The 27,376-nt window shown below is 40.9% G+C and overlaps 9 protein-coding genes and 1 non-coding gene across 10 annotated transcripts; 4 read left to right on the top strand and 6 right to left on the bottom strand.

Moving 5' to 3' along the window:
- Positions 1 to 1,948: 1,948 nt before the first annotated feature.
- HG535_0C00290 (SDR family oxidoreductase) lies at positions 1,949 to 2,980 on the top strand (the record flags this gene model as incomplete). The annotated part of the gene is made up of 1 exon (XM_037287514.1): positions 1,949 to 2,980. One exon carries the CDS (start codon positions 1,949 to 1,951, stop codon positions 2,978 to 2,980), a length of 1,032 nt encoding a protein of 343 aa, XP_037143409.1.
- Positions 2,981 to 3,637: 657 nt separating this feature from the next.
- Positions 3,638 to 5,497, bottom strand: HG535_0C00280 (ARN family MFS transporter; the record flags this gene model as incomplete). Its single annotated transcript, XM_037287513.1, has 1 exon — positions 3,638 to 5,497. The coding sequence occupies one exon, from the start codon at positions 5,495 to 5,497 to the stop codon at positions 3,638 to 3,640; it is 1,860 nt and encodes a 619-aa protein (XP_037143408.1).
- A 3,235-nt stretch (positions 5,498 to 8,732) lies between these two features.
- On the top strand, positions 8,733 to 9,479 carry HG535_0C00270 (uncharacterized protein; the record flags this gene model as incomplete). The annotated part of the gene is made up of 1 exon (XM_037287512.1): positions 8,733 to 9,479. One exon carries the CDS (start codon positions 8,733 to 8,735, stop codon positions 9,477 to 9,479), a length of 747 nt encoding a protein of 248 aa, XP_037143407.1.
- An 884-nt stretch (positions 9,480 to 10,363) lies between these two features.
- HG535_0Ctrna5V lies at positions 10,364 to 10,437 on the top strand. The gene has a single exon. It is a non-coding gene; the product is annotated as a tRNA-Val (tRNA).
- A 1,228-nt stretch (positions 10,438 to 11,665) lies between these two features.
- HSU1 (cystathionine gamma-synthase) lies at positions 11,666 to 13,393 on the bottom strand (the record flags this gene model as incomplete). Its single annotated transcript, XM_037287511.1, has 1 exon — positions 11,666 to 13,393. The coding sequence occupies one exon, from the start codon at positions 13,391 to 13,393 to the stop codon at positions 11,666 to 11,668; it is 1,728 nt and encodes a 575-aa protein (XP_037143406.1).
- A 1,304-nt stretch (positions 13,394 to 14,697) lies between these two features.
- Positions 14,698 to 16,245, bottom strand: HG535_0C00250 (allantoate permease family MFS transporter; the record flags this gene model as incomplete). The annotated part of the gene is made up of 1 exon (XM_037287510.1): positions 14,698 to 16,245. One exon carries the CDS (start codon positions 16,243 to 16,245, stop codon positions 14,698 to 14,700), a length of 1,548 nt encoding a protein of 515 aa, XP_037143405.1.
- A 2,539-nt stretch (positions 16,246 to 18,784) lies between these two features.
- On the bottom strand, positions 18,785 to 20,860 carry HG535_0C00240 (uncharacterized protein; the record flags this gene model as incomplete). Its single annotated transcript, XM_037287509.1, has 1 exon — positions 18,785 to 20,860. The coding sequence occupies one exon, from the start codon at positions 20,858 to 20,860 to the stop codon at positions 18,785 to 18,787; it is 2,076 nt and encodes a 691-aa protein (XP_037143404.1).
- A 986-nt stretch (positions 20,861 to 21,846) lies between these two features.
- On the bottom strand, positions 21,847 to 23,556 carry HG535_0C00230 (M20 family metallopeptidase; the record flags this gene model as incomplete). The annotated part of the gene is made up of 1 exon (XM_037287508.1): positions 21,847 to 23,556. The coding sequence occupies one exon, from the start codon at positions 23,554 to 23,556 to the stop codon at positions 21,847 to 21,849; it is 1,710 nt and encodes a 569-aa protein (XP_037143403.1).
- A 274-nt stretch (positions 23,557 to 23,830) lies between these two features.
- HG535_0C00220 (aminocyclopropane-1-carboxylate deaminase) lies at positions 23,831 to 24,847 on the bottom strand (the record flags this gene model as incomplete). The annotated part of the gene is made up of 1 exon (XM_037287507.1): positions 23,831 to 24,847. The coding sequence occupies one exon, from the start codon at positions 24,845 to 24,847 to the stop codon at positions 23,831 to 23,833; it is 1,017 nt and encodes a 338-aa protein (XP_037143402.1).
- Positions 24,848 to 25,431: 584 nt separating this feature from the next.
- Positions 25,432 to 27,015, top strand: HG535_0C00210 (uncharacterized protein; the record flags this gene model as incomplete). The annotated part of the gene is made up of 1 exon (XM_037287506.1): positions 25,432 to 27,015. The coding sequence occupies one exon, from the start codon at positions 25,432 to 25,434 to the stop codon at positions 27,013 to 27,015; it is 1,584 nt and encodes a 527-aa protein (XP_037143401.1).
- Between the last annotated feature and the right edge of the window lie 361 nt (positions 27,016 to 27,376).

Genomic DNA, 27,376 nt, shown 5'->3' with positions numbered 1-27,376 from the left:
AACTTCTTTGGCAGAATTTTCTTCTATGCCGACATCCGCTTTTTCAAATTAGTAAACATTCGTCAGCTTCAACTTCTTTTTCTAAGGGCATACCTGAAAGCACCTCTAATCTTTTTTTCACCTCGCCCGCACGGGATTGCTGCGTTTCAAGTGCCAAACTTGTTTTCATTGGCGTGGATAACTGCGGAACCTGAATAAGAAACTATGCAGACCGATATAACGCAAAAAAGCTGATCTATTCATAGTTTTCACAGAAAACAGCAGGAAAACAGCAGCCTTCCGGCGGTGTCTAGTTATTGTAGTATCGGAAGATGGAAAGGACCACTGGCGTCTTTGGAAGCATGCCGGCATGAATCTGCCAGCACCGGCTAGGATGGCTTTTGTCGCTCAACATTCAGTCTTTAGGGAGTAGTCTTGTAATCGACGCGTAAAGCTCAGCGCATTGTGTTTGTGGTCGCGTCCTCATTGTTCCCCTTGCATTTCCGATTGTTTCCTGCAACCATGCAGTATTCAGCAGTGCAAATAGCGATGCGATTGTGCCATCAAAATGTATAAAAAATTGACAAAATTAGGTGTGTACGTGTCTTTCCCGCCAGTGGCGGTCTGCCAGGAAGGTGGGAGTTGTTTGAAAAGATAGCGATGCCTTCGATTTAAATATAAAAGAGGTTCTTTTAACGCTTCGTGGTTTCAAAAAAAGTTACATCACAAGCTGCATCGAAAGAGCTATTGTTTTTCTGTAGGCACAGGAACGATATACACTGCGCGCAGCTTGCGAAACTTTCTCAGGTCTGGAGAGCCACTGGCAAACGGCGACCATTCGGGTAAAGGCCTCAAGAGCTGCCCAAGTTCATTGTGCAAATGCATAAGTCTCGAGTGCGCCGAACGCGTGGGTAAGTGTCTCGACAGTGTTTCGAAAGTTACAGTGAAGATTGGTTCGATTCCCGTTGCAGTCAGGCTGGTGGGCTTCCTGCTTAAACGGAGGTGTCTCAGGTTACCATCAACAGCACAAGTGCCGCGCCTGAAATGAAGCCATCTTCGCATTTCTCTGTGCCGTGCTTACTCCAGGAGTCAAAGGAAACTCAGAACGTAGACTAGCTGCGCGATCACCTCAAACACTATAGCGACCTGTTTACTGCTATTTATTGGGTGAGATAGTGTACTTTCGACACATGCCTGTTTCATGTTTTAGTTACTTGATAGTCCCTGTGACGTATCGGCGTACAAGGTTTGGTTCCGGGCATTGAGTTGTATCGCGGCCAGATAGAACTGCCCCCTCCCCCATTCCGCTTGCCACAGTGCCCGTCCCCATATAAACAGAGTAATCGAACAGACGTGAGATCGGTCTTTATTTAATGCCGTGTTGTGCGACCGAATACCCGTAAGAGGTCAAATCCCGTAAGAGGTCAAATCCCGTAAAGGTGCAGACTTTCACCTTCAGCATTTGCATAATGTGCCATTCTAGGCTGCATGGTGGACGGCCTACAGAAAACTTCCTGTTTTGAGAGCAAAGCATCCATGCGCCACAAGATAGGTCTAAAAACATTCTGTCACAAAATTGCAAAACCGGCCTTCTTAGTAGAACATTGTTGGATCGTAGTTACCAAATGTTAGCGGTTGCTACGCAAATATAGAGCAGATACGACATTCGCAAACTGTCACGTGACCCGGCAAAGATAGAGAAGTAAATGAATGTACAGTGATTTTGTCAACGACCCAGCATATTCGAAAAAGACTTCCAGGGCATTTTACGTATTCTTGCAAGTTTCAGAGTTGTCTCTGCTTTATGTGATAAACGATACGCACCGCTCAAAGACGCAGCTCGTCGCGCCTTGAAAAATAGTGACTTGAACAAAATATCTATTGATTCCAAATATTGGATTAAGAAGTAAACATTAAGTCAATTGTGCACTGCATATAATTCAGTTAGACGTGGCAAAACATAGAGTAAATGTCTGTATTTGTTTCAGGAGCAAATGGATTCATTGCATTGCACATAGTTAGTGACTTGTTAAAGTTAGGGTACAAGGTTATCGGTTCCGTCAGATCACAGGAGAAGGCTGATCAGCTTCATAGGCAGTTTAAAAACCCAAATCTGTCAGTTGTGATCGTAGAGAATATCTCCAATCCCGGTGCCTTCGATGAGCTATTCCTTAAATATGGGAAAGATATCAAGGTGGTGTTACATACAGCTTCTCCATTTCATTATAATACAGAAAATTGTGAAAGAGACCTTTTAAACCCAGCAGTTAATGGAACCAGGAATATATTGGAGTCTATAAAACGTTATGCGTTTGATTCTGTTGAGCGCGTTGTGATTACATCTTCCGATGCGGCCGTTACCAGCTTCAAGGATGATACCAATCCGAACAACCTTCTGACAGAAGACTCTTGGAATAAAATTAGCTGGGAAGAAGCAACTAGGGGTCCCGAAGAAGCATATTATGGCGCAAAGACATTTGCTGAAAGAGCTGCGCACGATTTTTGGAAAGAAAATCAAGACAAGGTAAAGTTCAAGTTGTCAACAGTGAACCCAGTTTGGGTTTTTGGCCCACAGCTATTTGACGAAAATGCTCTCGGGGAAGTAAATACTTCTTGCCAATATATCAAAGCTATTATAGACTCCAAGATGGGAGAGAAACTTGATATGGATATTGTAGGCGGATACGTCGATGTACGCGATGTCTCGAAGGCGCATATGGTTGCTTTTCAAAAGGAAGAATCGATTGGCAGAAGGCTGGTTTTGTGTGCAGGCAGATTCACTCTCCTGAATATAGCCGACGTTCTTTGCGAAAGTTTTCCCCAATTAGCAGGTAAAATTGCCTCAGGAAATCCTGATGAAAGTTTCAAGCGCTTAAATTCGTTAGCGAAATTCGACTACACCAATACAAATAAGATATTAGACTTTGATTTCATACCTTTTGAGAAAACCATATGCGACACTGCAGCACAAATGCTGAAGATGGAAAAGAGACAATTGTGATGTATGGTTAGAGCATGCCGCATGAGAGGATAGTGGACTCTACAAACGATTCAGCTATGAAGTTGAATGCGTTTGTGATTCTCTTTATATGTAATGAAGAAAACACCTTTATTGTGCCCCCCTATATAAAAAAGAAAACGATTTCACTGTGGAAGGGCAATTTTCGACATAAACTGTTGACGACAGCTGCACAGCATATCTACAAATAAGGTTGTATTGGATTACTTTCGTGAAACATGTTACTGCAAGTACAGGTAGTATTATGATGAGCGAGTGTATCAGATAACTTCATTTCGCCTGGCACTCAAGCCTATATAGGGTACAGATATTGCAGATATAAATGAGCTTAGAATAAAAGAATGTTTAGAGGATAATCAGCATTCCGTGTTTGCTATCTTTATCTGGAAGATTGTCGGACATTAAAAGGATAAAGATTTCGAAAAAATGAATTAAACATCACATGATAATAAAAATACTCACGCCTTAAGTAGTAAATGAGGCCATTGAATGTTCATAATCTTAATTTGCGCTTTTCAAGAGATTTTAGTGACACCCACGGACACGCCTCGTTTTTTCATACAGCAGGCAGCTAGCTAGCTGCACTAACTGTAACTTCCCAGCGTGTATGGCGCACTTTTTGCATCCGAGCTTGAAGCGCTAATCTTTCTCGTGTCTCAAAGTGGAGAAATGGGCTGCAAACCAATCATTGATTGGGTCATCTTCTTTTGTTTGCACATATTCTCCCTCTTCCAAGCTCTGTGCAACATTTGCGGTCAACTGAGGATCTCTTATAAAGAAAGACAGCAAAAACATTGGTACCGTGAACACCAGTGCCACCAAAACTTCATATTTTTGGACGTATCTATATGCTTCAACCATCGCTTCTCTCAAAGGTGTACCCCATGGATTTTCAACAATGAAATCAAATGGCGAATCATATGCTGCCTGAGCTAAATCACTATCTCCTATCAACTGTAATAGCTTTGGATACAGCAACTGAGTCCATATGGCACCCGAGATAGCTGATGCAACGGCTCCGCCAATGCTGAAAATTGTGTAGCCTAAGGCCGTCACACTGGCCATATTCTCATGAGAAGTCACTGTCTGGATTGACACGTTTATTGGATAGTCAAAAAGACCACTGCAGATACCCCAAACCACCATAGCAGCAATTATCCCTTTGTCGGACTCTTTTCCCGACCTGTAACGGTAAAAGTGTCCCATAGTAACAAAATAAAGCGCCCCACCGAAAATAATATACGGTTTTAGTCTGGTTGATCTAGCAACAATGATTCCTAAAAACGGAGCAAAAACAGCCGTTACAAAGGCATACAAATTCATTATTCTTGTGGCAGAGAGGTCAGTCTCATCAACGGCGACCAGTAAGATAGTATAGAGGTAACCTGCTGCCATTGCATAGACGAAACAGACTAAAAACAGTATCCATAAAGGGGCCCAAATACCGCGATCTTTCAATAATTTAAATGGAGCCATTGGCACTAATGCAAATTTACTTTCCCAAACGATGAAAATAGGAACCAGTACAAAACCAAGAACCAATGGTGCAATTATCTTTGGATTCTGCCAGCTTGTAGATACCCCACCAGCAAGAGTTAGAGGTACACAAATGCATCCTACACTTGCGGTTAACAATAAAACACCCAACACGTCTAGTTTCCAGAACAATTGGACAGCAGTCTTTAGTAAGCCATGACTCTGATAGAACGATTTTTCAGCTTGTAGTTCTTTCCATTCCGGGTCGTTTCTTACTCTCCATCTCATATGAAGCATGCATCCAATCAGTGGGAGACAGCTTAAGGGAAATATGAACGCCCACATTGCAATACTCCAGGACCAGTTTTCTTCAGGATTAGCAGCTGCTACAACATTACCAGAAACCCATGTGGTGATAATAGAAGGCCAAGCAGGCACAAATGTGTAAAATAATCTCCACTTCAGCGACGAGTTATCAGACAAAATCAAAACGACTTGAAGCATAACACCGACGAGCCCTACGTTATAAAAGAAAGTGCCTGCGGCATACCGCTTTACATCAAAAGCCTGTGATTGAATTATTGTCCCCAAAACGTAAAATACAATAGATGCAATGAATAAGGACAACCTTCCAAAGACATCAGACATCCCTGCGAAGAATATCTGAGCAACTGCAGAGATCACTTGACTGATAACGCCCACTGTAGATATGAGAGAGTGTGTTGAATAAGAATTCATCGCATAAGTCATATAAATGTCTCTTATATTACTATCCAGTCCATATCCAAAGGAGCAAATAAATGCTGACAGTAAAAATAAAGATCTCAAATACCACGAATCATATTGCTTTGCCATGAGTTCCGCCTTACGAATTACAAGAGATTTTGTCATTTTTAATTTATCGGGCATATCTGAATCAACACCATTTTCTAGTTTCTCCTCTACTTCGACAACCTTGTCGCCTCTTTTACTAATCCCATTGCTTGTTTCTTCATGAGGCCTCCTCTCATAATTTTGGGACATGGTTTTTTTGGGATGACAGTTGTGCGGTTTTGTTAAATCCAATCTTTACTTCTAACTTCTGGATGCCAAGCAGTAATGGTAATGACAGCTCGCTTTTATAACGGAATAGATTTTCAGCAAAAATTCAAAGTGGAGAATTCATATAGCCCTCTGCCGTTGGCAGAAGAAAACGGACAGTTGAATACCAAACAATAGTTTAGGGTGGAACTATGTTAATGTGACTACAATCTTGAAGAAATGCCTTCCAAAAGTGAATTCCAGACAAATTGTAGCGAGCTGTTAGCATTCGGAACTGGGAGAATGCCGCGCTTGCAGACATTTCTTGAAAAACTGGGGTGCAGATCCAGATTTTTCGAAAATTCAGTAGTAAAAGTTTGATGGAAAGTTTCCTTTTTCAGTCTGTGTTCAAGACTGCACCCACCTACTTCGTTTTGTCCCCCAGAGCGCGAAAGCGAGCGCCATGAAAAGCGAAATTGATCACAAGAACGTATGTGAGTGAAGTGTGATTAAGCACTGCGAAAGGCTTGTTCAACCCCATGATGTCCCAAAAGCTTAACAGACTTATAGTTCAAACTTGAAAAACAACAGCTGAGTCAGATTTTAGTTAAATTTTACTCAGAGTGCCTTATGGGCAACTTATCTTGTCGACGGTTCACCAGTCAAATCTTTGTTGAGATCATTGGCGGAATTGGTACTTGCTCAAACATGATAGCATTCTGTTTCTTTATTGTAGTATTAAGATATCATGGAGTCACGCGGAATCGTGCATTTCTCAAGAATTACTAGTTTGGCAAAAATGAGCTCCTCTGATAGTATTGGTTAGTTCGTAATTTCAAATTCACGAGGTGTACTGGAGATATCATCACTTTCTGGCTTTTAAGCTATATATGTAACGTAGGTGGGGTCATGTGATTCACAATGACCTCGGACAAGAATACAGGCATTAATTGAATTCAAACACACCTTCATGTGGACATCTATAATTCGCTCAGCTTAACAGTGTGCGGCAAGAAACGGATGCGGTGAAAGGAATCTTAGAAGAAATCTTTCTTAAAGATGTGCTATACATTTTTTATGCCAGCATAGATAAATTTTTGGAAAATCGAGAACCCTTCCTCCTTGAATGAAGCCCTCGTGACTTTGAGAATTCTACACACCCTTTCATTCCAAATTGCATACGATGGACCCAAATAGATAGATCATGGCTCGAATCTCACTCAGGAAGTTCTCAAAAATTATTGGAAAGTGATGGCCATTCACTGACCATCAATTATAGCAGTGAATTCCGTCGGTTGTTGGGTGTCAAGATGCCAATGGATGTTAGATCAGTTAAGCCACGTTGAGCAATACGCTTCAACTCTCCTCGCTTTGTTTGGATTATGATAGGTACGTGATGGCGGTTATGTTGTAAAACTCCGTTCAACGTATGTGCTTCCTCCTCCAATCTCAAGACCGTATTGTTCGAATGCGAAATTGGTCTCTAGCGTTTTAGTCAAACCCTTTATCTTGTTTGCTCTTGATGCAGATTTCATTATGTCCGTAAGACAACCATATTTAATGCAACAGGCATGATTGAAAGTTTTTTGAATGTCTCTGGTATCTCAACACAGAAGGTGAAGTGCATGATGATGTATGTTTTTTAAATCATCTTTTCTTTCTAAATGAGAAAGGCAATTAGATGACACCCGAAACAAGCTATCTATGTTGGACCTTCATCGAATTTTTGTCTTTAATCCTTTGACCACCAAATTGTAGCCTTTATCGTTAACCTCCCCTGTTCTGTGAACTTCCACTGATGTCTGCTCTTGATGTACCAACTGTAAAAACGTTCATTCCTCGATCGATTAATACAATCAGAACTTCAGAGGTCAATGCCATTCTTAGTGAGCGTAGACACAAAAGGTCCGCTCTAATGAATGTAAGGAAAACTCATCTAGTAATGATCCAGACATACTGGTTGAATCGCTAGAAGTACATCCGACTTCGGGGTTCTAAAGCACAAATGTTCGAGTTTTCTAGCAAAAGTCATTCTAAGACTTAAGTGGTGTAGCAGCAAACTATTTCATGCTTAAAAGGTGAATTGTAAGCTGAAACTAAAACTATTCTATTCCTTTCTATTTCTGAAAAAAAAAGCTCCACTAGATTGCCTCTATTAGTTTGACACTTTATCAGCAGATAATTCATAATAGTCCATTTCATCTGATTATGAGGCATTATCCACGTGCTGAACAGTTTAAATACAACTCTGAGCGGTACTTTAAAATTCTCCACTTTGTGAAATCAAAACGCGGTTAGATCTTAAACACCGCTATCTTTGCAAGTTTTAAGGACTAATTTGAGTTTAACCTATGATACTATTGGTTTATGAAAAAATTCAACAAAAAAATGAGGTACAACTACATGTTTAATTGCAACATGGTCCGGAAAAAGAGATACCTATCATTGAGGTCGTGCTCAGATCAAAGAAGTTCTTCCGCTAGAAACGTCTAATATACTACGAGACCAAGTGATGAAATAAATCGAAGCCAAGTGGACCACATTCTAAAAAAGAAATGAATTCAGTAATTCGAATGTCGTCAAACTACATCAGCACTCAAAAGCATACAATAACTTAAAACAGAAAAGTTGAATGTAACTCAGACATCAGGTCAATTACAAACTTAAAATTGTCCATCTTAGTGACTCTACCAGTAACAGAGTTGTTAAATATGTTCAGATTAAAACAGTAATAATCTTCTATGGAATTGACTAAACAAGATTTGGCCCAGAAAAAGAAACTATTCAAAAATCGATTGCTGCTTATATTCCATCCATTTGGTCAGTTTGGCCTCCATTAGCTGCTGACAGATTGGATCAAGCTTTTGGGATTGACATGGAAGCCTTATTACGTGACCCCGAGGGGTACCCTCAGGGTCCGCCCAGTGAAAATCTTACAAAATGAGATCTCCTAAAAGAGTTTGATGACCGCTTTGAGAACCCTATACGGTGGCGGCAATGGTTGATCAACGAGCCACTCACAATTTTACTCTGATGAAACAAATGAATACTGAAGCAAAATTAACCTAAAGAACTTCCGCAATAGCGAATTTGAAATGCTAGAATAAAATCCTAAAACGGTATCAACTTTGTAAAAGTGTCAAGTATAAATAATAGAGTAATAACATGTTTCACAGATGTGAATTGATTGAGTTTTATTGAAAACTTTGAGACCACCAAGCACTCTATAAGAATTGCGATGAAGTTAATTTGTTCTACTTTGACCGCTATCAGTCTTTTTTCTTCCCAAGCCCTAGGCGCACCAGTCTATAATACCAATTCGACAGAGGAGCTTCAAACTGCGGTGTCTGGAGACGTATTCGGATGGTCACATCCTACTTTTCCAGAGCTTTACCATACGTGTAACGACACCAATGTCAGAATGCTTAATGCTGCACTAAAAGACAGTGTGGAAGTCTCAGCCTACGCGAAACAGAGACTATTAAAATATGGTGTTGATGATGTCTATTACACCAGATGGTTTGGAAATGGAAGTATTTTCACCGTCATGGGTGTGTTTGACCAACTTGTTGAGGCGTCAAAGAATGACCTTTTGTTGAGATGTGACGATATTGATGGTTTGTGTGCTGCACATCCGGACACTTATCCAGGTTACCATCGTACCTCAGCTCCTTCAGAAACTGTAATCTGTGATTATTTCTACACTTCCAAAAAGCCTTTGTCATCAATTTGTTTTGACGGATCTATCGTTGACGTTGGCCCAAAACACTACGCAGGTATTGATCTGTTACATCGCTATTTGCATATTGCAGCTATGAACCAAAGAGAAGTAAGTGAATTGGTTGAGGAGTTGAATGAGATCGTAGCCTACGCTGCAGATAATGCCACTTACGCTGTGAAGAATACTGACAACTACCTCCATTATATGGCCGATGTTTATAGTTCTTCAGTCGTAGCGGGCGGTTGCTTGGGAAATCTCTCGTGATTTTTTAGGACAGCAGCAGTCCGCTTAAAACAAGCAGCAATTTCTCTTCAACCTTCAAGTCATCTTTGACCAGCTCTTACAGTTCTTTCGAAAGAGAGCAATCAAATTGAAATAAGTAATTTTTTTGATATACTCACTTTCTACTCTTGTCCTTCTATTTTATGCTTCATAGAGTATATAGTTTTTAAAATGCCCTTACGCAACCACTTGTCTAAGGACGCTTAACGTCTTTTTACTTGGCCTAGTTCGTTGGTCAATCCTCCTATTACAGATTGAATGATGTAATGAAATATAGAACTATTGAAATATAGATCGAGATTATGAGACAACGTATATTAAGAGATGACTAAGAAGAACCAGAAAGAAGACTACTGGCGACGATACTACAAAAGAAATGAATTCAGATGAAGCTCTAACAGAATATCAATAGATACTGGAAAGATATCGTATGATAATCTATCGCGAGACGTTTACAATTCAGGAATCTGACTACGAAGGAGTCTATGGAATGAACACGAAATAGCAGTTGTACTGTGGATTCTATGGGACTAGAAATGGTGTGATGACGATGAAAATTCTTCACTCGTCGTCCTCTCTTATGGTTCAATAGGTGCGAAATGCTAGGTATAAATACTGACGTATTTTCCAGATATTAATCCACGTTCAATTAGTTTTATCTCACTTTATGATATAGGAAACCGAGGAATTATATATCTCTATAACTGAATATCATAATATTATCATCAATGTCTAAGCAAGTTACTATCAATTACTCCGAAGAAAAACCTCTTCCCAAATAAAATATGTTTCAAAATACATTTGTCGCGACGTGTTTGGTCAGTATATAATGCTAATAAAAGACGGGAAGTTTCACAGCTAGACATGGTCCAATGGTCCAGTGGTTCATGACGTCGCCTTTACACGGCGAAGATCCCGAGTTCGAACCTCGGTTGGATCATTTTTATTTCATAGCCCAAACCTCATGCGGTGCATTTATTGCGAAACCCAGCGAAATAGTCAATCATTGGATCGGAACTACATTACTTTTACTGACAATGGGTCGAATATAATGTAAATGTGTACCACTTTATGAGAATTTGAATTTCATTTAGAAAGCTCTCTGCGATTTTAGCTGGATGTATAATGAAAATATACAGGCTTAAAGGCACATATTAAGAATACTTTATGGAAAAGAGACTTAGTGATCTTACTTGATGTTTTCGACATTGTAGTGCTCGAAGAAAAAACTAACTAAAAAGAATACAAATAACTTGAGAGATATATGATTCTTCCTCTAGAGTAATAAAAATCATCTCTGGCTCCCCTACACTGGATAGAATATTGTTTCATTTGAATTGAAATTTGTGAGTGAGACATCTGTAATGGGTAATTTTTTGTGGGCCACCGATGTTTCAATTAAAGAAGAAAGATTTCAAGAATATAATTCTTGAGAGGAGCTTCCAAAGAGGAGATTATAGAGAATATGAAATAGAGGTACGAGTTGCAAAGGACGAGACCCTAAAATTACATCAAATTCAATTTGCTGCAAAAGATTTCAATGAAAATTCAATTCTGAAATACTCTCTACTGAATACAAACAACATAATGTTCTGGTGGAACCAAACGGGAGTTGAGCTAAATGGAAGCAAAAAATGTTGGGACATAAATTGATACCATGATAAAAGCAATATATATTGAAGAGACGACCAGAAAGATTATGAAATAGGACATTTTTCCATAACACAACAGAAGAAATGAAGTCAGATAATGCCCTAGCTGAATATCAATCGATTCTAGAGCTTTTTGACTGGTATTCCATTGTGAGGCGGTTGCTATTCAGGAATCTGAGTATGGAGGAATCTGTGGCATGTAATTACAAATAATGAGCTATGCCATATGTTCTGAGGGACTGGAATAATAGCGTAATGACAACACGAACTATGAACCGGGGCGGTCGAAATACTTTATTTATTAAACCTCTCATGGTTCAATAGATGCAGAATGTTAGATATAAATACTGACTTTTTTTCCAGATATTAATCTAAATCCAATTAGTGCTTATTTATTTATGGTATAGAAAATCAAGGACCTATATATATCTCTATAACTCGAAATTACAATACTCTCACCAATATCCGAGCAAGCTAGTGTCGCTAACTCCAACGTAACCCACTCTCTCGATAGTTTCAGACCTTGCTATGATACCTTTGCTTTACAGCTTCAATCGCAGCTGAGAACACCTCTATCAACCATTTGCTATCTTCTAAGCCTACGCTCACTCTTACAAAGTTAGGATCTGCGCCAAACTCAGATACTTCTTCTAACTCGGAATGATGAGCCAGCTGTACATATGGACATGCCAAAGTAAAATTAGTTCCGTTCGAAGGTCCTTTGAATACCTTCAAGGAATCGTAAAACACTCCAGCGTCTAGTTCATTAAAAAAAGACATAGAAAATAAGCACCCGTAGCCACCTTTTTCGTTACGAACGGCCTCATAGTTTTCGAAGGTTTCTTTCGAACTCAAAGCAGGATAATATATTTTTTTAAAAATGTCACCTTGTTGCGCTAATAGCAGTCCATATATCAGCTTTTCGGTATTTTCGTTAGCACGTATAGTCCTATCTTCAAAATCTCTGGAGTTTTCTTCAAGGACTACGGCGTCTTCAAGCCATAATAGCTCTTCGAACTCATGACTCGAAAAGAAATCGAGCGCAGAAGAATATATTGAGGATTGTGGATTCAAAATCACTGAGCCACCCATGACATTGCTAGATCCGTTGAAGAGTTTGGTCAGTGAAGTACAAATAATATCCGCATAGCCTAATACGTCAACGTTAAGGCCTCCTATGGTATCATCGATTACAATGAAAAAACCATACTTATCTGCTAGCTTTCTCAGCTTTTTTAAATCGGGCATGTTTAATAAAGGATTAGAGGGTGTTTCAATAAAAACAGCCAGTATACGATTACCCGGCGCGTCTAAATAATTCTTCAAGCTGTCGATATCCCTCGAATCTCCAAAGCCATAAAATTTACATGTCCCAAATGTCCTAAGGATTACTTGGGTATCCTTAAAAGGAAAGCCAAATATCGCTGCTGTATTGCAAACAGAAGTATTTTGGTCCTTGCTAGTATTTTCGTGACTCGAAGAATATTTGGATGCTCTGCTTTCTTCCCAATGAGTCAGAAACCTACGAGCAGTGAAAATGGAAGACATGCCACTCGACACCAGATACACAACTTTTTCAGGGTCTACTTTCTCAACATCCAAGGCCGCACTATTTTTTCCCGAGCCGAATGGGTTAAAATGATTGTCTGCTATTCTTCTTTTTATTAATATTTTGGCGTTTTCACCAGAACTCTGAGCAGACAATACCCTCTCTTCCAACCCATGATTTACTTGACTTGAGAATGACTCTGTCTCCATAAAAGACTTACTGAGCAGATCTGCTAAGCGGCTAGATACGCATTCACCTCTTAATTTCCAGTACTCTTTAACGTGATTGAATTCATCGCCCGCCGCCAAGACAGCGGCTATTCTTATACACAATGTGTTGTTTTCCCCAGATTTCGCACTCTCATTATCCGCGAGCTTGAAGGTGTCCACCGCAAGATGGGCAGTACTCTCAGATCCCGTGACTGATTTTATAAACATCAAGCACTCCTCGGCCTCCTTGAGAGAAGGAAAAGGGCGACAATCCTCAGAATTCTTTCCAAATTTTTTCACGAAATACTTACAGAGCTTTTGAATAGGGGGTTGGGGGAAATATCTGGGATATCCCGTTGCCATTTTTTCTATTACTATCGGGTCTTTTTCCACATAGCCAAGTGCAGTCCTCCATGTAGGGATTCCAAAGGAAACTGCATACTCCAGGTTGCTAGGAAGGGGTTGACCGAAGTCGATTTCTGTCATCAGTAACCAGATTTAATGCAGCTGCCGGTAAGCTCTTTGTGGGAGTTCTCAACAATGCTATCAGCGTTACATAAGGAATAAAGGTATCTCATTTAAATATAAGATACATGTTCTGGTATGAGCATGAATAGACTCAAAAGACTACTTGAAGAATGTGGCACAAGGAACAGTGGCGTTCCTTATCTTGATTGCTGCACATATCTAAGTCTTAATGATCGGGCTTAAAAGACATTTTCAGCCTTTTCTAATTGCTCGTTTAAGATACTGTAGATTGGTATTAACTCGATCAGTTCATTGCAACAATAAATACATAGGAAATGTACGTGCATCCAAGCTACGTTCACACAATTGGCAGTAGCCTAAGATTTGAGGGTCGTCATTGGACTGTGAATGATCCATTACGAGAGACGATGCACACGTTACAGTGTACCCACCATCGTATTGACTACTTGCTTTTCGTTGCAGCGTTGGAACGCGCCACGGGGTTATAGATATTGTTTAGAAAAACGCCGCAGTTCGGGCGTTGCCATCGCTTCATAAGGAACGAAGAATTTCACTTCCTGAAAACGTAAAAATTAAAAAAGTGGCTTCAGTTGCACATTCATTATAGTAGCTATGTCTTTAAAAGAGAGGTCTCGTAACTCTTTACCTCTTGTTTATGTAAAAAATGACATGAGTGGCGGAATGGCACGTCAGTGTTTTTTGACTACATCGAATTGTTCATGCCGCATTTTGCAGACCAGACTTGAACCGTCACACGCAACTGCTCGATTACCTCAGCGTTTTGTGAGTCATGCCTAAAAAGAGAGTCTAATCAAAAGGCCTGGAAAAAAACAACACGCTCTCAGATATTATTGAAAACCGCTAAGAAATCCTAAGGAAGTTAGAGATCATATATCTAAAAATACAAGTTGGTTTCCAGATATTATTTGCTGAGTTTCAGTGGATCTCTTCGAAGTATGTGAGTTTCCACTTAGATAATGGAAAATTAAAGTTCAAATCAAAAATAAAGAAATGCCGCATACATTTGGTTCAACTGAGCGTTCCAAGTTATCGTGTGCGATGTTGCGATGTTTACAATGTCTCTTCACGAACAGCTCACTCCTAGTGGGGTCGATAATCCATTTTCTTCAGGTGTGTGAACCAACGCGTTCGTAGTAACTGTTGATGTCAACAGAATGTCGCTTAAAAAAACAGTTATATGAATGTAGTTGATTTCGTAGGGAAACTCGGAAATCAGCCATACAAAAGATATTTTTCAGATTAAACATGTCTAGATAAATCAAAAATTTTGTTAAACAAAATCAAAGAACGTATCTAAATTCTAAGTTCTCTTTGTCGGTCAAATCAGCAAATTCTGAATTCTTTTGATGTTGCACCATTCCCTCTTCAGCCAATTTGTCTCTCCTGCGGTTTTCTCTGCGATTCACGATATATAGTAGTGGTAACGTGACGAGAGTTACGACATAAAAAGCTACCATTACGATTTTAGCTGGGCGGTAACCAGGAGAGTCCTCCTCCTTGAAAGTCTGAGGACCAATAAGGTTTCCTACGCAATATCCAATCAAATAAATCGCACCAACAGTCGTCTTTTTGGTATAACCTGCTACATTTGAAGACACAATAGAGAACATTACGATCATGGCTCCTGGAGAAACCATCATGAGATAGTAACCAGCCAGCTGGGCCTTCGGAGGCCCCGCAAAAGACATCAAACAAGAGCCAATCAGCGCAATAATGGTCGATATGGATGCAAGCACCATTCTATTTTTGACAAACGGAGATATGACTCCAAATAGTATCAAACCTACAAATTCACAAGCACCCGCTGGAAGTCCCATGAGTAAAGTCATAAGCTCACCGTATCCCATAGTACCTGCAATAAGAAGTGACGAAAACGTGCCAATACCTCCATTTGGAATGTTCAAAGCAACAGAGGAGAAGAACATGATCCACGTTCGGATATCAGTGAAGGCTTCAATAAATTGATATTTCTTAAACGTATGATTGCCGACACCTTGCTGATTTTTACGCAACCTATGAACAATCAACGTTTTTTCTGCATCATTCAAAAACCAAGCCTTAAATGGGGAGTCTGGGACAACCAACCAAAACAGCAATCCCAGAAAAATGGTAATGACACCGCAAATGATGAAAATCAATTTCCAACCAGCAAGAGGCAAAGATGCTTCCCGTTTGGCTAATCCGTATGCCATTGACCCACCCATTATCTGCCCCACACCATTGCATGCCACCCAAAATGCAGTCCTTGCACTTTGATCTTTGCGGTGATAGTATTGGGAGGTAAGAAGCATGAAACCTATCGAGGAGCTAGATTCCAGCATACCAAGAATAGTTCTGATTGCAATATACCCAGGATAGTTAGCCACGGAAGTCATTGTCAAAACGAACCCCCAAAGAATTAGAAAAATAGCCATGGTCTTTGCTAAAGGGTACTTTTGCAGAAGCCACGCAGCTGGATACTCAAATATTAAGTATCCCAAATAAAAACTGGTTCCAGACCAGCTGTACATGTCACCCCTCATATTGAGGTCGGTTCGCAATCCCATCACCGCCGCATACGACATTGAGGTTTTATCCAGAAATTGCGCCGCATAAACTAAGGCCATCATCGGAAAGATTATCATATCAGCTTTCCATGTGAGCTTTCTATCAGCAATTGGGTCTATTTCCGTGTCTTGGTCAAGGTTCTTTGCATACTCGAATGCATCATCAGCATCTGCTGACTCCAGTAATTGCGGTAAGCTACACGGGACATCTTCTTGAGACAAGGAACCATGCTCAACATCTTCAACATCGACTTTATAATTCTCTTTCTTTTCTTCCGTCATCCGAAATAGTGTAGTGTATTTCGCGAGTTATTGGAAGACAACAAGTTTGCCACTGCTAATTCTAGATGGAATGTTTTTGTAAGGAGGTAACTGATAGTGTTAGAAAACTGGTTTCGTTTAAATATGTCTTTCAGCGATGAATCATTGCGATACTACTTGAAGCATTTACTGTGGTTAATAGATTGATTAAATTTGATAGGGTGTTTACCCGCGAAATAGGAAGCGGCAGTCTCGCCTCGTTCTCTTTTCGAGCTGCCCGCATTTTGATATCGGAAAAATATCCGCTTATCAATCCTGGCAAGAACGATAACAACCAAGCCAGTATCCGGGTGTGTACCCATTAACTATCGCAGATAATCAATATACATTTAAAGCTCAATTCAGAAAGTGATTTTGCTTATATTGGGCAGGCGCTTCAAACTGTATATCTCGACATGTCGATTATCAATTTTCACCTGGCACTCTCTTGAAAAAAAAAGTTAATCCTCATAATAGTAATCAACAACCAAAAGAAATGTACGAATCGCCAATAATTACTAACTCAAAAGTCACATCAACCAACATAGACGGATTGGGCACTTTGAAAGCATTGACCATCTGTGACCCCAACTCCAAGGAAAAGTGCCACCGCTACACTGGAATTAGGTTCGCACAGCCTCCGGTAGGTGATCTCAGATGGAGGAGACCTCAACCCTTGCCTCACGACTACGATTATTCTGGTGATTACTCTTCCTACAAAACAATTTGTCCTCAGCCCTTTTACAACAATAGAGGTGGAAAGCGCAATCCGGATTTCAAATTTGATGAAGATTGCCTTTTCCTGAACATTTGGATACCTGCAGGCCGCCCACCAATTGGTGGCTGGCCTGTGCTGTATTTCATTCACGGCGGATGGCTCCAGGTTGGAAATCCCCTCCATTATCGCCAGTGCGATCCCCAGGACCTGCAAGCTGAGGAAAGTCTAGAAAAATTCATTGTTGTTTCACCAGGTTATAGGCTTAATATTTTTGGATTTTTATCATGCCAAGAGCTCTTAGATGAAGATAGTGAGAACAGTAACTTTGGGTTTTGGGATCAGCGTCTCGGACTTGAGTGGATTTACGAGCACATTCCCAAATTTGGGGGTAATAAAGAGAATATCACCCTTGGAGGAGTGAGCGCAGGCTCGTACTCGTCTATTTTCCAGGTGGCATATGAGATGTACCATCCTAAGATCAATCAGATCATAAAGAGGACCTTACTTATCTCCAACGGACTAGCTATTCAACCAAAATACGTCACGGAGTGCCGGGAGCAGTTTGAAGAGGTGCTGGAAGTCTTCGACATTGATTCTGGTCTTTCCGGTGCTGCAAAGCTAAACGCTTTGCGTGCGATACCATATCAAATTTTTGCGGAGAAAATCTTAGATCTTAATCTGCACACGTTCAGAGGTGTCACTGATAACGACATGATTTCACCTACCCTGTTCGCGGATATACTGAATGGCTCTTTTGGAAAGAAAGCGAAAGACTCTGGAAGATCATTCATCATAGGAGAAGTTATCAACGAACACGCTGTCTATGCCAAAACCAATCCGCCCAAAAGCACCGAGGATCTTTTTAATCAAATAAACAACTATTACCCAAGGTCCGTGACAAAGGCTTTATTGGAACTATATCCTGACCTTCCGCGCACCAATGACAGTGAGAAACACTTGGAAAACCTTAGGTTTCTGTACGGCAGAATTGTCAGCGACTTACAGGTCTATGCATCTAGTAGAGTTTTTGTACGCAGCCTGATTGAGGGTGGTGTTCCCGCAGATAGAATCTACAGATACAGGATTGCATATAGAGGATCATACTTCGACAAATACGAGCCTCGCGAGATGCTTGTGCCCCATGCCGGAGACATGGGTGTGTGGTTTTATAATTATGTTGATGGGATTATACCAGAGGAGAAGCAATTCTATATGTCCTGGCTTAAACCTTATTGCGAATGGATTAGCCATGGTAAGACGGACTGGGGTACCACGGATCCACAACAACTAAGAGTGTTTAATGCTGACGGGTCTATAACCGTCGAGCAGGATTCCACTTGGGACTGGGGATTGAAAGTAGGTGGTGTAGTGGCGAAATCGATGGGCCTCTAGAGTATTATGTATCACGTAATACCTGGTTTTTGCAAAAATGTAGTTTTAAATATGCTTTTTGTAGTACTAAAGAACATGGCATAAAAATTAAAGATATTTGTGATAGAGAAAATAAACAACCAACTAGATTTGAGCATATTGGCGGTAATGATTCAAGTTTGAAGAAGATCTAAATTGTTTTTAAACAAAACATTGATTATCCGGCTTGATGTGGTAGTAAGTCTCATAATTGATTTTCTCGCGCGTGCGACTTTATCGATATATTCCTCTGAGGCAGACCTTATCGATGATTCAAAAAGGAGGCGCTCGTACCTCTAAAGGTGAGACGTTTCTTCTTATTTACAATTGTAAAATCTAACAGCATGAGAGCTACCACTTTTCCAAATGCATTCTCTTAAACACTGCAACCTACTAGTTGTCGGGCACGTTATTCTGAAAGAGATCATCAAGAAAATGATCCGACTCCAAAGGAAAGGATCCGTCAGAAAAAAGAGAGGAAAACCAGTCCTCTCCTGTAAGGGCACCAAGAGATGCGTCCAATTTACCCCATGTATCGTTTTGGAGTTCATAGTTGTCTGTTGTTAGTTTGAAATCAGGGTCTGCGGTTTCTCCGATGCCGAGTACTGCCTCGTGAATCCACCGCTGATATGTTTGCCCTTGCTGAACGATGCTTTTCAGGGTCAATATCACGTTGGTACTTTTCTGAGTGTACTTGCAGCTCTGAGATATCTGCTGCAAAATACTGACAGACTCGTTGAGTCGTTGTAGTGCCTCTGTAGATGGGCAAAGAGCCAAGTACACCACCAGTACAAAAGAAGCTCCGTGACAGGCGTTATAATCATTGAAGGAATAACACGAAAGCAAATTGTTGGCTCTCAGGTTTAAAAGAGTCTCGACAATTTCCGTGGCCGCGTTGTACGAATACAGAACCATCCGACTGGAGAAAGAGCTCATATCATCATCAAGATCGACGGGAAAATTACTATCTCTTAACTTCAACAAAAGAAATGGCCGCCCGAGAGTTATCTGTGCTAAATTATATGCAAAATGCACGTGAACTGCACCTCTGTAAGATGGATCCCCTATTTTCATCGATTTGACCTCAAACTCTGGGGGAACTTGTTTCCACCAGGAGTCTATACTGTGATATAAATCCATGATAGTGGCAAATTTCAACCCATGTTCCTTTCTTCGAAACCACATATCATGTATCTTTATAGTTAAAAGCGACACTGTGATTATAAGAGTCATACACGTGACATTCGCGTTTTCTGAATTTTCATCCAAAGCCTCACAGTAAGACGGTAGATCGAGATCAATTTCAGATACGGGCAAAGTCTCTGGACGGCCGAGAGCTATACTGGAACGCCTCTCAATCGTATAAATGCTCCAGAACAGCCTTTTTCTAGCCTCTGTCACATTGTTTTCAAAGTGGTCTTTGAAAGGGAACTTCTTATGCATACCATTCGCGATGGCTGCTCTCAAGGCAATCCCCAGATAACTATAAGCCATCTCCATTTCCTGTCCAGCAAGCACATACATGGCAGCCAGAAAGAACACCTGTACAGTTTCCATAGAGCTGTCGTTGATCACTGCCGGAAACAAGAGTTGAGCATGTTCGTAGAACTCCAGACCAGGAAATCTTTTATTCTCCCTTTCTTGCTGAATACCCTTATCTTTCCAGACATAAGCGAAAGTGGAACCCATGCAGAGTCCTACGTATAGAAGACACACATGATTGATATCTTTCAATCCGATTTCTGATCTGTTGTAATATATGCGCCGTACAATTGATCTAAACCACGAGCTGTCACAATAGAAAAAGGTATTATTCCCAGAAACAGAGATAAATATGTCAATCAGTTTTTGTGCTTCCTCCAGCGGTGGCAATCGGGATAAGGCTACATTGAGTAACTCAGAAAATGTATTAGATGCTTCGCTGGTAATGTTTCCTGTCTTCTTGTCGATGAGATTAACATCATATTGCATCTCAGGTGACTCAGGCTTTGTTGGTCCCTTTCCGGTTGCATTGGAGACTATCTCACAAGCTCGAACCACAAAACTTGATGTTGAACCGGCGTCTTCATAGAAAGTATGAACCGTATTTCCATCTGAAAGCTGAATATTTCGAAAGTCTATGTGAGAAATCAACTCCCGAGCTTTAGCATCTCCAGTAAGTTCTGCTAGCTTCAACTTCATCTGTTCGACAGATGTCTCAACGCCGGGAAAGGTGGCCTTGATGATAGCCTCCATATAGGAAAGCCGCTGAACGGTGGTGGTTAAAATTTCCTTGCTTACGCGGACCCGTGGCTCTTGTTTGCATGAGACATCCTTTATAATACATCTATTACAAGGGACTCCTCCTACACACTTGTATTTATGCCTTTTACACTCTTCACAAGCTACGGCTTTTCGAATCCGTTCACTATCAGGAACTCTTCCTCTTCGCCTCTTTTGTTTGCCGTTAACTTCCTTGAGAGCAGTCATCCTTTTCTCAGGAAAACCTCACACTGATTTCAGTCCTGACTGTCATTACAGCCTTGTAAAACAAGTTGGTGATTTCTAAAATTATATATTCATTGTCATTTGAGAATGAAAGAGATAAGCGAGAATCAAGATTCCAAAATTGTAAAAGAAGTTCCATTTGCCGGATGCTTATCTTTTGGGTGAAATACCTTTGGACGACTGTTGCGCAGGATTGCCGTTACTGTGCCTTCAAAAAGGATCATATTATTATAGTATTAATTTTAAGAGAGTTAAGCTAATATATTGGGCTAATATATTGAGATTAATAAAAGCATCGAAACCCTAAGATTTAGGCACACAAGCTTTAACGCCACGTTTGTGAGCCCAAGTTCATGCACTAAATGTGTCTAGGAACTTCGTTCCCGTTCTATATAACATAATAAAAAACGGGAACGTTACAGAATGTCATCTCTAATTATTCCAAAAATGCGCCTCATCGAATTATAACAGCATCTATTATTGCGGTGAAAATTTTCAGCATCCATTGAGCCAAAAACGACAGTGCATGCAGCGTATGCAGTGTATGAGGTGTATGCGTTTATTGTAAGTTGCATCTTCTTCCGCTACTAGAAGTATGGCATGTGACTGAAGACGCCTTGCTGACTACTTTTGAATGAGGTTCTTTGCATATTCCTGCTCCAAAAATTATGACACTTAGAGGTTGTATGATTCGGCGAAGCCAGTTCTGAGACAGTCTGCCGGTACTCTGGGTTATATGATATAATCATATGGCGTTTTAAGGCATCTGTATTTGCTTTAATTAAATTTAACTCCACCATGGATAGTTGCAATTTGGGGAGAAAATTGCGAAAAACAAAACGCTGGATATCACTGCGGGTCAACTTAATCTCTGCAAGATTCTATTGATGTTTCTTTTCTTTACAAACGTATATTCTTGTAACAATGCGTGTGATTAGAACAGGTTACGCTAACTAATAATTGCATCATCACATCGCGCTTGCCCTAAGTATCAATGACGAATAGAACTGGATGGAAGCAAAGTGATCATCTACATGAATGTGCTCGTTTACCGTGTGCCCTCCATTGTTTCTGATGTCAATTCGAGTCGGACGGAAGCGAAAGAGATTTTGTGTCAGATTCCAGAAGTGCCGAGTGTCAGTATTGCCAGCCATAAGAGTTGGTACAACAACCAGTGACTCCACATTCAATGTTTCAGTGAAGATGGGGTTCAATGCTGAACTGACGCTACCAAATACTACTGAATAAGCTTTCGTATTCTGAGGGGACATCTTAGCAGGCTCTAGAGCTTTGCCAACTTGCGAAATACACAGTTCACTGTCCGAGCAGGATACACTTTCTTGAGAGCCGAAAAAAAACGACGTCATGTTGTATTTCATTGCAATTGGTTCCAGGATGGATGTGATTCGAGCCTTGATGTCTTTCAAAGTCAAGCCAGGAGCGATGCGATAATTGATTCCTACGGAGACCCTTTCTGGAAGAGCATTTATTTTCTGGCCACCTGATATTAGATCTATTGCCTGGGACGTGCGTGACATAACCGCCAAGGAAGTATTTTGGAGGAGAAGGCCAAGATCATATTCTGCATCAATGTCCCCTTTTCTGATTCTTCTAAGCAGAAGCGGCACATCTCGGGTACTAAAGTTTTGACAGGAGAGAAATTCTATTACTGGGCTATCTCGAGAAACTCGTGGCGCAAGGGGGTCTTTTGTTTCGAGAGCAACGATCATTTCTGCCATTATGCCTATTAGAGTATGCTTACCTGCTAATGAGGAATGTCCCCCCAAGCCTTTCGCCTCAATTAGCACGTCCAAATAGCCTTTCTCAGATGTCGCCACAGTCGCATAGGCAACTTTGCCCCCGGGTGCAACTGGATCGATTATACCAGGTCCCTCATCGAGAATAAATTCGATGCCTTGTTTACCATATCTCTGCTCCAAGACTTGTGATATTTCAAATGCACCCCTCTTGCCGCTTACTTCTTCGTCAAACCCAAAAGCCAAGACTACCGTGCGTTTTGGCTGGAAGTGGTTTTTCAGAAGGTGCTCAACTGCCTCCATAATGGAAATCAAGGAGTTTTTATCATCATGTGCACCACGTCCATATATAATGCCACTTTTATCGACATGCCCCTCAAACGGATCGTATTTCCATTCAGCTAGGCTTTTATTCGAGACCGGGACTGTATCTTGATGAGCCATCAGCACGAATGGCTTGGAAAAATGGGTATCTTGATCCCTCTCTGAGGCGGGTTTCCAGGTGTAAAGCAGCCCATGGCAGTTTACCCTTTCCAGCTGAAGATGCTGATGTACCAATGGAAAATCCTTTTTTAAAAATGCGGAGAAGTTATAGAATTTAGACCAGCGAATATCGTCTTGAACAGTACCAAAATCATCGTTTGTCTCAGTGTCAACTCCTATTGCGCGTTGAAACCTTGAAATACATTTTTGCTGGTATTGGACGGTTGAAAGAGTTGCGACAATGTTCTTGTAAATGTTTGAGCTCACTTCAGGTAATGCTGGTATTTCAGGTATCCAACAGTCTTTGTCATCTAAAACCTGGTGCATATCTAACATAGTGAAGCCTCTTTGAATCTTCAAAGCATCTGCTGAACCCAATGCATTACAAAAAGCGAATGTGGTGGCGATGATAGCTACAAGTCTATGAACAGTTACCATCCTTTGCTTTTTGTTTTGTAAACTCTAATTTATCGATTCTAATTTGTGACAGCTTGGCAGGAGTGAAAAGCAGTCTCTAAAGCAAAGCACAGAAAAACTGGAAATATTTGGAGAGAGAAAACTGAAATTCCTCCTGTTTATATAGTTTTGTAGTCTGCCATTTAATTAAGAAAAATTGAGATAAGAGCATAGATAGATAAGTTTGGCGCGTATATAAATCGTGCTTTAACTATTTATCGTGCTTGAGTACTATATAGCGTTGTTTGATCACTATTCAGCCTTCTTTGAATAGGTCTGAATAAGCGTTCAAAGCTGGGGCCCCACCCAGGTGGACATAGAGGACCTTCGATCCCTTTGGAATTTTTTTCTCTTTAATAAGCTGTATGAGACCAGCCATAGACTTGCCCTCATATACGGGATCTACGAGCACACCCTCCGTGCGCGCACAAAGGCGAATGGCCTCCATTGTTCCGTCATTGGGCAATCCGTATGCAGGCCCTCCGAATCTGTCATCCAAAATAATATCATCGGGTGTTAATTTAACGGGAAGATCAACAAGTTTGGCAGTGTTTTCAGCAATTCTGAAGACTTGAGCTTTGGTCTTTTCTGGTTTTGCTGATGCGTCAATGCCGATCACCTTCTTTTGGCGGCCTTGAAATGCAAAGCCTACGACCATACCCGCCATGGTGCTGCCAGTTACTGCACAAACAACGATGTAATCAAATTCAAAGCCCAGAGCCTTCTCCTGCTCTGCCACCTCGTTGGCGAAGTTAACAAAACCCAATCCTCCATATGGATGTTCAGAGCATCCTGCTGGGATAGGGAATGGTTTTTTACCCTGTGCTTTCACACTGTCCATTGCATTCTCCCAACTTGGTCTGATTCCAATATCAAAGCCTGCAGAGTCAAGTCTTACATCTGCACCCATGATCCTGGAGAGTTCGATGTTACCAACTTTGTCGTACACGTCCTCTTTATAGTCCACCCAGTTCTCTTGGACAAGAACGCAATCCATTCCCAAATGGGCTGCAACTGCTGCAACCTGTCTAGTCTGATTGGATTGAATTCCTCCAATAGATACAAGTGTATCGTAGCCACCATCGACCGCCTCTGGAATGAGGTATTCAAGCTTTCTGATCTTGTTACCGCCAAACGCCAAACCACTGTTGCAATCTTCTCGCTTTGCATATATCTGAACCTCCCCTCCCAAAAGATCAGACAGTCTCTTCATAGGGGTGATTGGTGAAGGACCAAAGGTAAGAGGATAACGCTTAAACTTTTCTAACCCCATGTTTTCTTGAGTTAGCTTTTGCTTGTTAGATTTTTGATTACATCCGCCAACGTTCCTTTACTCTAAAATATTTGGTACTGTTATATATAGTGAAAGGAAGAGTTTGAGAGCGCAACTTATTATCCGATTTCAATTTTCTTGAATGCACTTGTTATCAGCTTCAGGTAAGTAGTACGGTCTTCATGCAGTTTAAAGCCCCTGGTGAAACATAAAAATCGCCATAATGCAACGCAAAGTCCTAGTATAACGTAAGTAAGGATTAAACACTTCTGAAGGGTACGAGACTTGGCGGGTAATAGATACGTACAACAGGCCACTGCTGTGTGGCGATGGGGTTCAAAGTGCGTCCGTGTTGGGCTTATCAGAAAGAATGCTGATTGATTTCGGGTACTTAGCCGAACCTTATCAGCAGTGGTTTTTTGATGAAAAATAAAATCAATATTACTCAATAACACAATGAACATAGCGGGTATTTAGCCGCACAGTGTATAATGTTTCTAACTCCCGAGTTATATAGTCTCAGCATAGCATGAGAAGCCTTGTGTTACGAAATATTTCGATGTGAGACAAAGTCACAAACTAGGATGCGAAAGGTAGAGGCTGAAGAAACTACGTTGTTGCGGCCCAGGGAGCATACAATCGATTTTCCTACAGGCTCAAAAAAGTTTTTTATTTTAGTTTCACTTTACGCTGGTGTGCTGCTTGCTGCACTAGATGGTACAATCGTTGCGTCTCTCCTGTCCCACATAGCATCAGACCTTGGAAATCTCTCATTCGCTCCATGGATTGCCAGCTCCTATATGGCGCTAAGCACAGCATTTCAGCCGCTTTTCGGTAAACTTAGCGACATTTTTGGCAGAAAGTGTTGTCTTATAGCATGCCATACTCTATTTGCAATCGGAAGTTTGGTGTCGGGGGTTTCTTACAGAATGAGCACTCTAATCGCTGGTAGGTGCATTCAAGGAATTGGTGGTGGTGGATTGATAGCGCTGAGTAGTATTGTTGTCAGTGACCTGATTCCCTTACGTGAGCGCGGTATATACCAGGGGCTAAGCAATATATCGTTTGGAATTGGCGCATCCCTGGGTGGGAGTATTGGTGGCATTGTCAGTGATCGATTTGGTTGGAGATATGCATTCCTAGGCCAAGTGGCCCTCTCCTTCATAGCTATGTGTCTTGTATATTTGAAACTAGAGGAAACAAATGTGAATGAGGCAGGGTCCACACGATCTCAGCTGCGCAATGTTGACTTCCATGGCAGTTTTTCATTGCTTGGATCTTTCATGCTATTCTTCCTGGCGCTAAATCTCGGAGGCACGTACGTTCCATGGAGAAGCTGGCAGATTGGATGTCTATCCTTTTCATTTTTGATTCTTTTCCTATGCTTTTTGAGAGCTGAAAAGAGAGATCCAGAAAAGGCTATCGTTCCATTGCATTTGTTCGAAAACAGCACTGTCTGTTTGTCCTCCATCATCTGTCTGCTTGCCTCAATGGCTGCCTACTCATATATTTACCATCTACCTGTCTACACAGAAATTGTTCTCGGGAAAAGTGCTGCTGCCTCGGGGTTGCTTCTTGCAATAAACTTCATTGGAGTCATGCTTGGCTCACTTGGCTCCGGTTTTATCATGAGAACCACAGAAAATTATAAGACTCTGTTGATACTTGGGGGCGCGGTCTATATTGTCACTTGTGGAAGATTATACACCTTCGATTTGAATACTTCAGAACAGAAGCAATTGATAACAGTGTGCTGTTTAGGTTTGGGATACTCATGTACTATCACAGTAGCATTAGTGGCAATAATGTCATCTGTGTCGCATGAGACCCAGGCAATTAGCAGTTCTGTTTTTTACGCATCTCGTGGATTTGGATCAACACTAGGGGTAGCAGTATCTTCTTCGATATTTGCAAACTCGTTGCGTTATTTTCTCAACCGATACATCAGTGGACCAGAGAGGGAAAGAATAATAGAGATGGCTTTGTCATCTTCAGATGCAGTCAAAACATTCCCCGAGGAATACAAATTACAGGCAATCCAGAGCTATTCGAGCTCTTTAAAGGTTGTTTTTGCGTTCATTACAGGTCTGTCAGTTCTGTTATGGCTCTTTTCCATGCCCATTAAACAAAATCAGTTGGACGAAGATAGCAAAGAATTTGAGGAATAAGAAGAAGCTTCATGTTTTATAGGTCAACCATATATTATCGCCCGCAATAAGGCTATACGCATGCATGGCTCTTTAACCAAGTAGATTTTGCAAAAAGAAGGCGATACCCGAAAGTATCTTTATTATATTCTTTTCGACGTACAAGCTCGGAGTAAAAGATAAGAGACTGTAAAGAGTGCAACAAGAGCTCAAAGACAAAATTAGCATGTATTTTTGCTCTTGATACGTCAGACTATGTGCTCGAAACTACATTTTCTCTCTTAGGATGTGAATTGCTAGAGAATAGAAAGCTCAAGCTTTGCAATATTCCCGTATGCCGTTATTACGCTGCGAGATGGTGTCCAGTGCGTTGGCGGTGTCC

The sequence above is a fragment of the Zygotorulaspora mrakii genome, chromosome 3, assembly GCF_013402915.1.
Source record: "Zygotorulaspora mrakii chromosome 3, complete sequence".
NCBI classification, from domain to species: Eukaryota; Fungi; Ascomycota; class Saccharomycetes; order Saccharomycetales; family Saccharomycetaceae; genus Zygotorulaspora; species Zygotorulaspora mrakii.
The sequence above is the reverse complement of the archived record's forward strand: the minus strand, read 5'-3'. Positions and strand labels throughout refer to the sequence as shown.